The following is a 16697-nucleotide window of genomic DNA, read 5'->3' as shown; positions in this document are numbered from 1 at the left end:
CATTTTGGATTCCCATATCTTCACATTTGGATTCCCAGTCTTCACATTTCCCCCACCCCTCCCAAAGACACACATGTGCCATTTCCAGCTCAGCGCTGGCTGCTAAAACTCTTACCCAGGATACAGCTGCCTCTTCTCTGCTGGAAACGATAAGCCTCCATTGAAGGGAAATTCATATTCTCACAATTGAGTGCTTTTTTTATTGACCAGCTACAGAAAAATGTACAGCTTTATATTTAAAACATTTTGTTCTTTTCTCCTTAGGGAGCAAAGCTAATTCATTGCAACCTGGGACAAAAATGGAGAGTGGGGATCACCTTTCTACAATAAAACACAATTCAGACACTACTAAAAATTGCTCTGTACTAAAGCAATATGCTCCTTCCTCCTCTTTAAAGCTGGATAGTTTACATTCTTGCTCTCCATTAACTCACAAAGCTGGTGGTATAATGCCAGTGAGTAATAATCAACAAGATTTTTCAACTCCCTACGGGTATTTGCAATGCAGTAGTAACAAACCTCATGTGACACCCAAAGGTAAGATCTTTGATGTGTCCATCAGCGATCATACTGGAATTTTGCTAGATGAGAAGAGGAATGGGGTGCCCCCATTTCTTCAAGACCTTACTGTTTCAGAATCCACAGCCTTCAGAGATACCTTGCCCCACACACTTGAACAAGGAGTAGTCAGCAAGCAAAATTGTGAAATAAAGTTAGAAAACTCTCCTGCCTCACAGTTGGCTAGCTCTTGTGATTCCTCAGTGCCGTTAAATTCTCCAGAAGATATAGTCAGAAATGAAATTGGTTCTTCCCAGGAGTGTCCAATGCAAAAAGGTGGTTTCAAGAACCCAAATTGTGATTCTGCCACTGCGGATAAACACCCAAGTTGCGAGCTCTTAAAGCGCACAGAGTCCGAAGAAAAAGCAGAGGAAATGTGGTCCGACAGTGAGCATAATTTTTTGGATAATGACATAGGTGGGGTAGCTGTAGCACCATCACACGGCTCCATCTTAATTGAGTGTGCACGCCGTGAGCTACACGCCACAACTCCGATTAAAAAGCCAAACCGGAATCATCCCACACGGATATCGTTAGTCTTCTACCAACACAAAAACTTAAATGAGCCAAAACATGGGATAGCGCTGTGGGAGGCAAAGATGGCCGAGAGAGCGAAGGAGAAAGCAGCGGAAAAATCAAGCACTGAAAATACCAATGTACAACCCAATGACAGGAATGTGCACCAGGCCAGTGCCACGAGAGAGATTTTCTATGAAGACAATGAATTCAACCAAATTCCATCGCGCCGAGCATTAACAGTAACTCATGATAACATCATAACGGTGTCTACTTATGCCCTCACTCGAGTTGCCGGGCCGTATAACCATTGGGCATAAGTTTTTATAGCAACTGTACAACCTTGCCTTGGGAGCAGTGTTACACAATAATCCCTAAAGGTGCTGTTAAAGAACAAAGTCTTGTATGGTTTACTCTTTGTTCATCTCAACCATTTTGAAGGCTGAGGTAAAAAAAAAATGATTTTTTTCCTTAAACTGTGACTTTATATATTTTAACATCTGGTGATTTTCAAGCACATTTTAAGCAAAAAAAATATATGTATAGTTAAATGATTTTGGCTAGGTTATTAATCCTGATTGAATTATTCAGTTTATTACCTTTTGGAATTTATACTTTGGTGCTTTGAATTGTCTGTTTACTACAAATGGGCTTTTTATAAAGATTTTAACATACTTCAACTTTTATGATGTAAAATCAATTTAGACAGTATTAGCTATACACAGCTCTTGGTGCTCAATCGCAAGAAACAGTTAAAGATAAGCTGATTTTTTTTCCCTTCATGGTGCCATTGCTCCGACAGCTTCCAGTCGTTGCTGTGAAGCCCAAGTTAAGGATAACAAACCAATGATGATTTATCTTTGTACAGATCTTTCATGTCTGTATAGGTTTGTGTGTGCACGTGTATGGTCCACACACATCCACACACAAACAGTATCACTAGTGATGGTTGGAGGTTGTAACCTGTAAATATATATATTTAAAAGCACTTTCTATTTTTAAAGTTAACTTGAAATAGTATAAGGATCACATTTGTCTAAGGTTTCTACATTCTCTACCAAGAAATCGTTATTTTTCTTACTGTGTAGAGTTCCATACTGCTACAACAACAGTACACATATACACATATACTAAGAATACTTGGTTTTTAGACTCTTCCCCCACCCCACCTTTTCCCCTTGAAATTTTTGGTTTGTTTCAGTTAATAAAACAGAGAGTTCGGATTTGCAAATATGAGCTTAAGGATAATTTTGTCTATACCTGTATTGCTACGGTGTTTTGTTGTCAGAATTGATTTGCTGTAGTTTGTTTCAGCAATAAGTGCATGTGTGTCTTTCATGCAGAGCATTGCAAGCTACACGTGACAACCAAATGTTCCTAGAGTCTTGGGGGTAGAACTGTTAATTGCATCAGCAACTGCCCTCCTAAAGTTGCCTTATTAACATTCTGGAAAGTAGGACTCTAAAATATTTACAAGAGAAATTTGCGGTATCGGCTGTTTTATAGTATATTTGAGTTCATTAAATCTTCCAGAATGTTCACCAGCTGTTAGCTGTCAACACATGAAGGGTTTTATAAACATGCAGTCCAACCCAGTGTGTGATTACTGAGAACTTAAGTCTACTTTGTCATTGGGTTTTTCTCCCAGGTAGGAAATTGTAGGATCACAGGCTCATTCTAATTTCCACACAGACGTTGCACAAAAGAGGGACCCATAGCATGCCAAAAGTCGCACGTTCAATCCCTGGCATCTCCAGCCAAAAACAAGGTCTCAGGTAGGCAGAAGTCTGTATTGTGCTATGTCTCCATTTGGGGGCCCAGCTGCATTATAACTTTTGTTGAGACGCAATTGCAACGACACGAAACAGAAATATGATCTTGCCTCACCAAAAACAAAACTAGAGAAAAGTGCACGGAAATAATTTTAAATCTCAGTTAACTTGATGTGCAAACTAAAACAAAATATTATTGATAGTCAACAGACAGTAGATAACACTGATAAATCTGACAACATGGTGTGGGGAGAAGAGAGGGTATCCAAGACCTAAATGTGTGACAGTCTCAAAAAGTTTTCCTTCTGTAAGAAATTATGCAAAGTATAAAAGCAAAGCCACACCAGCAAAATGTAAAAAACCCCAAACTAGTTCTGGCTGTCACAACTCAAACAGCAGCTGTAAGAGGGCAACTCCTTTATGAGGGAAGGTTACAACACTTCCAAGTTTTTGAGTTACGGAAAAAGGTGATAAAGAGGACAATATGATGTTGTTGTTTAGTCATTTAGTCGTGTCCGACTCTTCGTGACCCCATGGACCAGAGCACGCCAGGCACTCCTGTCTTCCACTGCCTCCCGCAGTTTGATCAGACTCATGTTTGTAGCTTCGAGAACGCTGTCCAACCATCTCGTCCTCTGTCGTCCCCTTCTCCTTTCCCAACATCAGGGTCTTTTCCAGGGAGTCTTCTCTTCTCACGAGGTGGCCAAAGTATTGGAGCCTCAGCTTCAGGATCTGTCCTTCCAGTGAGCACTCAGGGCTGATTTCCTTAAGAATGGATAGGTTTGATCTTCTTGCAGTCCATGGGACTCTCAAGAGTCTCCTCCAGCACCATAATTCAAAAGCATCAATTCTTCGGTGATCAGCCTTCTTTATGGTCCAGCTCTCACTTCCATACATCACTACTGGGAAAGACAATATGATAGAGGTGCATATAAATTCACACGTCTGTCATGCCCCCCTCCCCTCTTATACACAGTGCATAGTTAAATTATGGGATCTGATGTCATAAGATGTAATGATGGCCACCAGCTTGGATGGCTTTGAAAGGAGATTGGACAAGTTCACAGTGCATAAGGCTCTCAGTGGCTGCTAGGCTTGATGGCTGTGTACTCCCTTTGCTGCCAGAGGAAGGATGTCTCTGAATTCTGTTACTGAGGAGCACAAGTGGGGAGAGTGTTTTTGAACTCTAGCTCTGCTTGGGGGCCAATCACTGTGAGAACAGGATGCTGGACTAGATAGACCTTTGGTCTAACCCAGCAGGGCTCTTCTTAAATTATTGCATTGTTTGTGTTACCAGTTGTTCAGGAGGAGCAATCATGATACATGCCTGGATGCCAGCTCATTCTATCCATGTATTGAAAATATTAGTAAAAAAGAGAATAATCACATACAGAACCTGTTCTGTATACGCCACATTTAAATTGGTTCTCATCCGCTATAGGGTAGGGATGGCTAAGCACAACCACCCCAGTTCAAGGGCCTGATTCAGTCCACCATGCAAGTTCCCACCTATTTTGGCAGCAGGAAAAGAAAAGACGGTGTTGAAGTGCCCAGGAGGTGGACTGTCTACCTCTGTGTGTGCATGCACGCACATGTGCATTTATGCATGCAAGCAAGGGGGGCGTGACACTCATGGCTGGCTTGAGGATTCAAAGGGATGGCTGAAGTGAATGTAACCCTTAATAAAATAAAATAAAATAAAATAAAATTCAGCCACCCCTGCTAAAGTGTATATAATACCCAAATAAGGTCCAGAAAAGTAAATCCAAATACACTGCCAGGCAAACACGTAACAAAACCCTTCCCAGTTGGGCTGGAACTCCCTAGATAGGACAGTTTTCATGTGTATGCATGTGGTTCCTCATTAGCAACAACTGGTACCACAAACATTGCAAGAATTCAAACCCTTTAGTTTCTGGTTTTATAATAGTTTGCTGGTATGGCTTTGTTTTTATATTGTTGTACATTGTCCTGCTAAAAAATCTTCTGAAGTTAAAATGCACTTTGGTCTTTAACGCATGAACACACTCTCACTCTCACTCTCATTCGTTACATTATGAGGTTATCAGTGCTATCTACAGTCTTTTGACTTGATAAGTTTTTTGGTTTAGGTTGCATATTTAGTTCAAACTACACATTAGGTCTGTACACCCCCCCCCCTTTTCACTTTCTTATTCATCCAGCACGATTGCAGTGTGACAAATAAAGTCTGCTTCGTATGCTCTCTTAAGGCCATGTATGTTCCCAAACATTACAGATGCAAGTACAATTTCAGCCACACGCAGGAACTGTGGACGCTTGGTCCTACAGGGCAACTTCCCATTTGTAAAGCTTACTGATTTCATCCTTGAAGCATGGTTGCTGAACTGATTGGTTTGCTTAAGAGCCTTGAATAGGCATAAACCTGCTGCAAAGCTTTCACGTTAAAAGCAATCTTGGCAAATATCTGAAATCTCTTAGATAGTAATGGCCCACACTGCTCTTCTAGTAGCTCTGACAAGAAGCAAAGCTGGAAAAAAACCTTCACATTTCTAGCAACTAGTTTCAGATTTTTAGGTGGCCAGGTTTTTAGTCCTGGAAGAAGGACATTCAGATTCCTAGGCAGCAGCATCTAATTTCTGGTGACTAGATGCCAGGGATTTCATTAACTGTTGGGAATGCCCAGACAAAGGGGTTACTAACAGGTCAAATAGATGGGTGCCACAGGGCACTGAATGTTCTCAGAACAACTGATGGTGCAGTACTGATGAAGGAATGCAGATGGGACTGATCACACCTACTTGAATAGCAAACCTATGTAAAAACAGGTTACAGCCCACACATAGATTGTGTGAATTGAACCTTAGAAATGATTTACCTTTTCATGACAATGCATCGTAAATTAAACATTAGGTGTGATAGACACTCCAGATCTGGAACACTATAGCATCCAACTCCTTTTCTCTATTCCCCCCTTTAATTTTAGTTCAATTGACTAAGCCAACCACAATCAAAATATCAGCCTTGATAAGGATCATGCTTATCAAGGACCAGCAGTTTACATTTTAGAGATGGGGAATTTTTTTGGTATGGACCTGTCAGCTCAAATCTGAATTATCATGTTTTATATGAGCAATGGTTGCAGGCCATAAGGGTAAGCTTTTTGGTTACACTTGTGATTCTCCACCGTGTACATAAATTCCACAGGTCTAACCAGAGCTTGAAGTTTTACTGATAACATACTTGATATTGTAGTGGTGCTGTAACAAATAATGTCTAGATCCTCTAGACAAGGTGCTTTTGTTTTTTTAAAATGTCTACCATGGTTGTGTGTACAATCTGAAAATCTTTTTGGTTTGGAAAAAATTACATATATGTGAATTCTTCAGTTTACCCTTAGTTGCCTATGATTCTGGTCGTACAGAAATGTAAACGTGGAATTCATCCCAATTATATCACTGCAGCTACTTTTTAAAATGTTAGATGTGTATGCCAATCCAGGGATTAAAGAGCATTGGAAGAGAACTGAAATCCCCTCTCCTGCACTCATGGGGCTCCTCCATTTCTCCATCTTTCAGATTATCATCACTCTCAATAGTAGAGAGAACTTGTTAGGCAAAGTGGGGAGCAAGAACAGGGTGTTTGGACAACATCTGGCTCCTGCTTCTCACACATACACCAATGTGATTGGTGTTATATTAGTGATTAAAACTGTTGTCAAGTTATCCAGATCTGGTACAGCAGCACTATGTATAAAATGGGTGCTAGATGCAGGGGCCCCTTTCTCCTCTGCCCGGGTTAACAACTGGTGTCCTTAAAATCAATGGTAATTTAGCAAACAGCAAGTCCCATTGATTTCTGTGGGGCCCAAGTAAGCCGAACTTGTTCAGAGTTGTGGCTCTAATCTATGATCCTGCAAACCCTGGAGGAGTTTCTGGGTGAGACTGTGCCAGCATGATTGGATTTTAGATTATACCCCCATACCTACCACTCAGCAATGTTGGTCACATGGCAATGCCATTCAGACCATTTCCCCAATCTTTACGCCCATTGAATCAGCTTGAATTATAACATTCTTATAAAGTGTATAAGAAGAGCGAGATTTCAACCCAGTCATTCTATTTTTAAAGCAAACAAACTTTGTAAAAAGAAAAAAAAAACACGCATATGCTGCATTTTTGTTAGTTCAAAGATTATGATTAGTTCAAACAGAAGATATGTAGGGATTGTAAATAATCTAAAGTCAATATTATACCATCATTTTGTACCAGCAGTTTTCTGCTTCTTGAATATCTATAAACATTAAATTGTTATGGTATTTTTGTGTGCCTTAGATTTGCATTTTGAAATCCGTATATTTTTTGTGAGCCTAAAAGTTATTAAAAATAACAGCTGTTTATACAGTAAATAGGGTTGTGAATTCCTCCAGTACTCATCTGTGCAAAGCTGGGTTGTTTTTTAGTATTGCTGTCTATACAATCTTTCTGCAAAAAGGACTTTCCTGAAAGGGTTACCAGCTGCTTATATAGTCATACCTCGTGTGTGACTTTCGGGTTTCGCCGCTCACGCATGTGCAGACACACAAAATGATGGCATGCGCAGACACGGCGAATCATGGCATGTGCAGACGCGGATTGCGTTCTGCTCATGTTGCGAACGGAACTCCGGAACGGATCCCGTTCACAACCAGAGGTACCACTGTATAGGGAACTTTAATGTCACTCTGCTACAGTTTTACCCAGTTCAGAAATTTAAAGAAAACCCAGCTTACAATGCTACTATAGCAAGAACATCTTTGTTCTTGTAAATTTTGCTGTGTAAAATTTGCAGTGTACACATTACTACAGATACAACATTGATGAATGAATTTCCCTGTGATTCTTGGTAAACACTGTACCACACACACACTTTATGTAAAGTTAGATGGTTTAACTAATAAACATCACCAAAAGCCTAAGATCAGGATAAAAGGTAAAGGTAAAGGACCCCTGACAGTTAAGTCCAGTCGCAAACGACTCGGGGGTTGTGGCGCTCATCTCGCTTTACTGGCTGAGGGAGCTGACGTTTGTCCACAGACAGTTTTTCCAGGTCATGTGGCCAGCATGACTAAGCCGCTTCTGGTGAAACCAGAGCGGCACACGGAAATGCCATTTACCTTCCCGCCGGAGCGGTACCTATTTATCTATTTGCACTTTGACGTGCTTTTGAACTGTTAGGTTGGCAGGAGCTGGGACCAAGCAATGGGAGCTCACTCCGTCGCACCGACCTTCCGATCAACAAGCCCTAGGCTCAGTGGTTTTAGACCACAGTGCCACCTGCGTTCCTAAGAGCAAGATAGACCCATCCAATTAGGATATCTCTTAACATCTCTGGTGAACTGCATAGTTTTGACATGGCTACTAGTGGAAAATGTATTGTTCTATTTGGAGAAGAAAGCAGGTCTTAAAATGACAATGCTAAATAGGAAAATCATATGTATTTAAAATGTAACTTATCAACCTGATGCTAAATCCATTACTTGGAAGTCCCACTGATTTTAATTAGTCCTGTTAATTTCATTGGGCTGTCATTCCATATAATGAGTTTAAGATGGAAGTGCATGATCCTTTTTAGCAGCTAATAAAACTTCGTTAGATTCATCAGGTTACCAAAACATTTAAAATATATTATTGAAATTAAGAAATAAAAGTGTTTAATCTGATTTCAGTGGTATATTTTAATTATTTTTGAATAAATTTATGAAATACTCTTGCTTATTACTGTTACACATAGAATACAATGTAGCCAACTACATTTTTATAATATCTGATTTAACTGCAGTTTTAATAGCAGATGGTATCAACCATGCATGCGGTGTGCAAATTGGCAACTACTTACTGTATATACAGCTGTGTGCTATTTATTGTAGCATTTCAGAATATTTATCATTTTTACATAGAAATTGATGTAATTTTGTGAATGAGCTTATAGCTACAAAGGTTTGTAATACTATTGTCTTGTAATAGTGATTCTTTGGGGCTGTAACAAGCAGCAAAATCTTCAGACTGCTGTAGCAACACAAATCCCTTTTTAAAGCAGTTTAGTCTAAGATTCTCCCTATTGCTTTCATTGGTGACCTTCCATGCTAGCTAGTTCAGGAGCCTAGAGACAAATGAAAGGAATGGAATGGTAAAAGATGCATGTTTTCCTTGATTTGCTATAACTCCTATTGATCAAATTATTAGTGGCTTTGGCTCTGCAAAGTGCTTGAGATACATAGATCACATTTTGGTCCTGTGAATTGTGGTATTTTGTTCTATTAAATTCCTAGCTCATCCAACCGATTTCTCATAAAAAAAATGTTATTGGCAGTAAAGTAAGGTTTGTACATGGTGTATAGTTGGCTGATTTGTTAATATGGGGAGGGTCTCAGGTGCATAAATTCTGTGTGTTCTCCTTTACTAGTTCAGACTAGGAAGCTTAGAGCCTAGCTTTACCATGCTCTACAAAAACTCTGCTTGTATTATCAAATCTCTCCATTGAATTTTTTTGCTTTTACTGCTATCTTGCTTAAGGTTCCACAAACTGTTCTTGCTACCTTGGTGCACCCTTAAACTTCCTACTTGAAAGCATTCCTGCATCAGCAACAATCTGAATTAAAAACAGGGTGCTATCTAGAACAGGATTTCTTAAAACATGAAATTCGGGACTTGCAGTTGGGTCACCTAAATGTGTAAAAAAGAGACCCACTTTCCCACATAATCATTCTTCTTTGATTTGCTACAGACAGTTACTATGAAAAGTGTTCTATGTTCCTGGAATGTTGAAGGTCAGTACTTAGAGATCTTCTTAGCCTCCTCCCCCAAGGAAGCAGTTAACAAGGATCTTAACAGAAGCCACTATATGGTGACTGATGATCCTTCAAAATCGGGCAACTATTGGTGGTTTTCACTAGCTGCTGTTACTTTGTGGTGTCTGGTTTTTCTACAAATTATACTGAGCTTGTGCTTGCAAAAATTAGTGTTTAAATCCCTTGAAAGTTAATGGGGTTAAGTTGTTCATGAAATTGATTTCAGTGGGATTTAAGTGCAATCATCATTCCCTTGACTGGAGCCCATATATGTTAACTTTTCTGTATCTGAGTGGCTCCTTGAATACCCCCGTTTTTCTGTGTTACCCTCTGTATAGATCGGTACATAAATCTGTGTCTTAGCATAATATTGTAATAGCAATTCCTCTATATTAGGATAGCAGTAACCTCTATATTATTAATGATTTCAGGAAGCTAATTATGATGGGTAACTCACTGGCTAAGTTGAGCTTGTTAACGTGGTCCTCCTACTTTTAAGGCATAGAGACTTCTGTTACAATTTTATTTGAGTCCACATCAAAAATATAAGACCATAGAGTGCCACTAGCCTGGTTTGTACATCACACTAAGCCCAACCCATAGCTTAAACCAAACTCATGGGTACTAGGATAGGAGACTGTGTTTGCTGCGCCGTGCTAAGCTAAATGGTGATTTGGCTTAGCAGGTTACCCAAAACTGGGCTCATGCTTTAGTTTTCTCCAGACATTTGGTCTGGCTTAGTGTGATGCACAAACTAGGCTCACTTGGCCAAGAACAATGTTCCCCATCCCTGCCCCAAGTTAGTGGCTATGCAACTAGATCCTTTATGAAATAATCAAAAGCTGCCAATCTTGCAACAACATGCCACCAGTGTAGACAAGCTCCCTTTAGAGAAAACTTAGGCTAGCTCAGGTCCAGGCTCGATGAACAGGGAGTAAGCTTAACTGGGTCAGAGTTCTACCAGAAGCAGAGCACACCCTGGGATCCCTTCCCTTGAGTTCCGCCAAAGCAGTCCAGCTCTGCTTTTCCTAGAGGGGTTGGCAGAGGACTACCATATCTCTTTGTTAGAGAAAGATATGGAAACTCACTGTTGCTGCACACAAAGTCCAACATAATGCCAGGCACTATTTAAAAAGAGGTTGCTATAACTCACTTAGCCCTACAGTTACCTGTATGTTACCATAAGGCTGTATCATCCCAGTAACTAGACAACTCCCTGACTTCAGAATTGTACAGCTAACCGTGGTCCTGACCATGCCAGGAGAGTATTGCTAGCAGCCAAGGCAAACATGACTTTTGCTGGGAGAGTTACTGGCAATGCGCTCCATCAACATAGCAGACATCACTGCTGTACCCAACCCCTGAGCCACAGAGTCATAGTTAAGTGGCTCTTGAGTTGTCCCTTTCAAAGTCAGGTAATTGAAGAACATCTCTTAAGAGGTATGGGAGGCTTCTTGTCTACCCAAAAGCTTACCACAATAAATCAGTTTTCACCCTATAAACAGATGTATTCTCCACATCTTCATCTTACTCCCCTTTTAAGTGTAATTAACCAAGTGTTGTATATTGATAGAATTTAATTAAACCTTCAAAAATTCACATCACACACACAAAATGGTGCTGTTGCAGCTTTACGTAGGACTCCATGACTACCACAAGTACTGTTGCAGCATGTAAAAGTGTTCTCTAATGTAATGATCTTCAATTTAATGAACATAAGCCTCTTCTCAAAAGCTGAAAATAAAGACGGATTTTCATTTATAAACACCAGTTCTTTATGTCCGTCTTGCAGGGTGAAATGGGCATTTGGAGTATAAATGAAAAACATTCTTCCAAGGGAACAAAAATAAAATAAATCAGTTCTGCAATCAATCAAGGATTCTTTCTTTGAAGTTTTTCTTTCTTTCACTACAGGCCAAGTAACAACAATTATGTGTTGGTTTCAGTTTTGAAAATTTGAGGCTGAAGCTAAGCAGATCTGGGCCTGGTCAGTGCTTGGGTGGGTGACTCCCTAGGAAGCATATTCAGTATCTTGAGTTCCGTAACAGAATAAAAATGGGATATTAAAATAAACATATTTTTATTATCCAGAACATAGGTTTGCAGCTGTAGACATATCTTACCCAATTCTTTCTGTAAGAAAAAACAGGGTGACTGATTTGTTCCATGGGATGGTAGGAGTCATAATACTAGCAGAATGTGGTAAGACTGAATCATTTCAGCATTTGGCAAGTGTTTAATTGAACAGCTGTGTTACACACTCCTTGACCTGCTGAGATAGCATTAATAGCATTTTACCCAACTTCATTCCCTGTTGCAAATCAAACAGCATTTGTAGAAGGTAATTTTCAGTTAATTCTAATAACTGGTAGTTAACACGTGTTCGGGACGCGGGTGGCGCTGTGGGTAAAAGCCTCAGCGCCTAGGGCTTGCCGATCGAAAGGTTGGCGGTTCGAATCCCCGCGGTGGGGTGCGCTCCCGTCGTTCGGTCCCAGCGCCTGCCAACCTAGCAGTTCGAAAGCACCCCCGGGTGCAAGTAGATAAATAGGGACCGCTTACAAGCGGGAAGGTAAACAGTGTTTCTGTGTGCGGCTCTGGCTCGCCAGAGCAGCGATGTCACGCTGGCCACGTGACCCGGAAGTGTCTCCGGACAGCGCTGGCCCCAGGCCTCTTGAGTGAGATGGGCGCACAACCCTAGAGTCTGGCAAGACTGGCCCGTATGGGCAGGGGTACCTTTACCTTTACCTTTTAACACGTGTTCACAAATAACTATAGGATTGACACCTTAACATGGTGATGCCTGAAAACAAAATAAATTGCCCAAACCTGTAGTTGTGATATGTAAAAGTTCACAAATGAAGGATTTATAGCCAATTATGTGATTGGAACTCTAGGAAGTGGCTATTTCGTTTGTCTATAAGCAAATTAGCAATTTGCTCAACTGTTTCTATGTGCAGGCCATTGCAGCCATCATTTCAGAACCTCAAAATGTAATCATGAAATTGAGCAAAAATCTACTAGTTGTCTAAAAATAGTTTCATTTAGCAAACAGCACTATGAATGAGAATTAAAAGTTGTAGTGGCATAGGCTGCAAATACAAGCTGGCTTGAGAGGCACCTGAAATGTTAGGGTAATCAAAGATCATTTAAAAAGAAGCCTAGTGTTACAATGCTATGTAGCTACACAGACACGCTTTAATTAAGCAATTATGATAGTTGGGTTTCTGCTATATAGTATATCAATATTTAATAAATGTTTGCAGTTTAGCAAGACTATACAATGTTCTTGCATTTGTGAATGCCATTTTAGAGTTATAGCAAAACATGGCAGCTTTGAGATTCTGTCTGTTGTGTCCTTCAATGCTGAATGTAGCTAGTGCCCAAGATGTTGAAGCCAGATAGGCTGGTAATGCTTTGTAAAATATTACAAATCTAATGTTCATTGTAGTTGCAACAAAACATTTTGATGTTAGACATTTTAAGACCTTATAGTTCCCGTTTTTGAAGTGCTGTCTTTTTTTTCTTTTTTAATAAATCTTCACATTGCAAAAATATGTCAGAAGTACAACTGTGATTCTAGAGGACCTTCTTGCCTCAAGTTTCAAAAGTAGCTTGATCAGGAGAGTAGGGGAGTTGGAGGAATGCTGTTTAGAAAAGCAGAAATGCTGCTGTGTGAATAAAGGGGTTTACTATATTATGGCTATGGTAATCAGAAACCAAGGGTGCAATCTAGTAAAAGCTGCAGTCTTAGGCATATTTATTCAGAAATGTACCACTGAATTAAATTAAGTAAATTTAAGAATGCAGTTATGCAATCTAATCCAGGAAATGTTTACTCATAACTAAATTCTACTGAGTTCAGTGAGGATTACACGGGAGTAAATTGTGCACAGGACTACAGCCTTGGTGTCAATAAAATCAGTGAGGTTATAGAATAACTTTATGTATATCTACTCAGAAGCTAGCCCCATTGAGTTAAAAGGTGCTTTTTTCCAGCTAAATGTGCGTAGGCTTGTTTGTTTGGAAGTGAATTAGATTGTGTTCAGTGGGACTTCCTTTCTAGTATGCTTCTGACTAAAAATGCATAATCAGGTTGCATGTCCCATTGATTTCGTTAAGAATTAGTTGTGACTAATCTCACCGGATTGTATCTAAAATGTAATACATAAAATAATCACAGCAGACATGTTCAAAAATTCAGTTTCAGTAGCCTAAAAACAAAAATAGGAAAATGCATTATGCTCAAGCAGCAGAAACTTGAGCTGTTGTTGACTAATATTCCCTGTATTGTATTGTTTCTTGTGTGTAGTGTGTTGTTGTTTTTTTAAACTAGGGTGCATACAATATTTATTTTTCAACAGATATAACTTTGATTTTGGTGGATTTTCCCTCTAACATTCTACTGTATTTAGATGATCTAGTGGTTGAAAAATGAAAAGGCAAATACATTTTTATCATTTACCATTATTTTAAGTTACTAATAAATGGGAGGAAAGCACTTCACTATTTCACAATACTTACAGGAAAAAAGGATTAAAGCTACTTCATTTCATTGGGTGGGGGAAAATATATTTGAATATTCTCTGCAGACAAGGGAACGCTTACCAGCAGTACTTGAAGACGTAAGTTTTGACTGCATGTTACTTGAAAGATCTTACTAAGCTACTCTTTTTGGTGCACAGCAGTTGTTGTACATTATTTCATGTTTATGTAGCAAGATGCATTTAAATTGTATTGAAACATATGTGTAAAAATTATTGTTGTGGAGATGGTCTGTTCTGGTTTTTTGTTTTTGTTTTTCTTGGTTTTTTTCTTGTATGTGTCATATCTGTTTAAACTTTTAAATGTTCCTTTAAAAATGTCCTAAAAAGGCAAGATAAATTTCTGTAATTGAAAATATATTTTAAATTTTTGTCATGATTTTTTTTCCAAAAAAAAAATATTATTACAAAGTGTATCATTTCTGATAACACAGAACATTGTGGATGGTTTCAAATAAATTTTATACTTCTATTTTGCACTTGATTGTCTTAATTTTTTATTTTCTATATTTCTTGGGCATTTTCTCTTCTGAAGGATAGTACACACAGCAAAGGAGCACTTTATCCATTCATACAAACGCATCTTAGTAATAGCTTGAAGCTACAGGTAAGATTGCCCTTTCCCCACTTTATCTTCTCCTGTGCTTTTAACAGCAGTTTCATCTGCAGGCATTAACAGATGCAACTAAATTCCACCTCGGTGTCTGGAGTGGAAGCTACTCCTAGTGATTTCTGCATCTGAAGCTCCTGTTAAAGGAATAATTACTTTAGGAACTTAAAAAACAAAGAATTAAAACATAAGACATAAGAAATAAAGCAAACACAAAATTAGCCTAAAAACAATTTGCAGACTATTTAAAACCTTGGGAAAATTAAAAGGGCTTCATCTGGTGCTGAAATGACACACCAGGCAAGTTCTCCTGGGGAAAGCATGCTGCAGTTAAGGTGCCACCACTAAGTAGGCCTTTACCGCTGTAGTTACCCACCACACCTCAGTTGAGTATCTTGGTATACATGCAGACAAATGTGAAAACAAGCAGTGTTAAAGTATCCTGGAACCAAGCTTTTGAAAATCGAAACCAGCACTTATGCTTTCCAGGTATAATGTATTATAGCCTAATTGCAGTTTCCAAAGGGAGCCCAATATATTATAGCACATTAATCTGTTATTAGCAGGTAATCAAGTTACTAGGGCATGGATTGCTGAGGTCAGGGTATCTCTGTCCATGTAAGCGGCTACAATAGAGGTGTACTGATATTGTTATCATTCCAAACTCTGCCACAGAGGCAGTGTGTACCTCCAGAAACACAGATGGGTCAATGAGCACCCCAGACTCTAGCTTGTTTCTTTGAGGGAGTGAAGCCCAGTCTAGTGAAGTATTACTAGTATTAGTAAAATATTACTCACCCAGGCAGTTTTCTACATTTCTAAATAGAGATGAGTGTCATCTGTATTTGAAGTCACCTCAAAACATGGCAGAACAGTGCAAGGTCCCATAGCAATAGATGGCAATAAGTGGAACTGTAGCTCTCTAGCACCATCTTCTTTCCAATCTCTGACCCATCCAGCCTGTCCAGAAGGACATCAAAAGCCAATGCAAAGTTAAGGAGAACCAACAGGATTATTGCGTAGTACGCCACTCCTTAAATATTTTAATTTAAACTGCTTTTTAGCTTTGGAAAGATAAGACAGGATATGGTTTCACTGTTGGAAGTTTGTGATTAACAATGTTATCTTCTGTCTTAATTGCTTAATTAATTTCCACACTTGCACTATTCCATTGCACAGAAGCTAAACACAATTGATCAGTTATTTTGTATTCTTTTAGGGGAGGAAACCACAAATTGAAACCTTGTTGATTCCCTAAGGGTGACTTCTTTGACAGATGAACCAGCTGCTTGTCCTGAAAAGCTGTACTATTATGCTTTGTGGCATTTATATCGGCTGAGATTTTTTCTTCATCTGGTACAGCTCCTCTGCCGTTAAAGAGTTAAATAGCTGGCAAAAATAAGCACGTTTCGCAACTAATGCTTGTTTTGGGAAAAGCATATGTGCCTCTTGTCGCTAAGTGCTTTCAAAATAAAACCGTATTCCTGTTGCTGATACAGTAATTAATATTGTGGCAGAAATCAGTGTGGTTCTTTTGTTGTCGTCTTGTGGCGTTTAGTTCTGTTTATTTAGTCCACGGAACGCTCAACACTGGATAACCCACCAGCTTTCATTTAAAGTGACATTTCTAACTGTACCTGAAATAATTAAACTACAGTATTGGCGGTTGGAGAGAAAATGTGAAGTATTCCCGTGGCATGACACTGCGCATTTGAGCACTGGAAATTTATAAGATTGGTCCAAACATATAAATATTAAAGCAGTAACATTTCGTTTTCTATTTTGGGCTCGTGGTTTTTCAACGCTTGGGGTGCATTCTGAGCTTCAGGTAGGCAGCGGGCGTCAGGAAGCGTTTCTGTTTGCCTCATGGCAGCGCAGAATCTGAGGCGCTT

General features: G+C 39.3%; 1 protein-coding gene across 1 annotated transcript in view; it reads left to right on the top strand.

The window, feature by feature from the left end:
- TET1 (tet methylcytosine dioxygenase 1) overlaps positions 1-7233 on the top strand; it is a 70803-nt gene extending 63570 nt beyond the window's left edge. The window contains exon 12 of the mRNA XM_028729440.2: positions 265-7233. Within this exon, the coding sequence (XP_028585273.2) occupies positions 265-1394 (1130 nt within the window). The 3' untranslated portion in view covers positions 1395-7233. The remainder of the gene's footprint in view (positions 1-264) is intronic.
- The last annotated feature ends 9464 nt before the right edge of the window (positions 7234-16697 follow it).

This window comes from Podarcis muralis, chromosome 6 (assembly GCF_964188315.1).
Source record: "Podarcis muralis chromosome 6, rPodMur119.hap1.1, whole genome shotgun sequence".
NCBI lineage: Eukaryota > Metazoa > Chordata > Lepidosauria > Squamata > Lacertidae > Podarcis > Podarcis muralis.
This window is presented reverse-complemented; position numbering and strand designations above follow the sequence as displayed.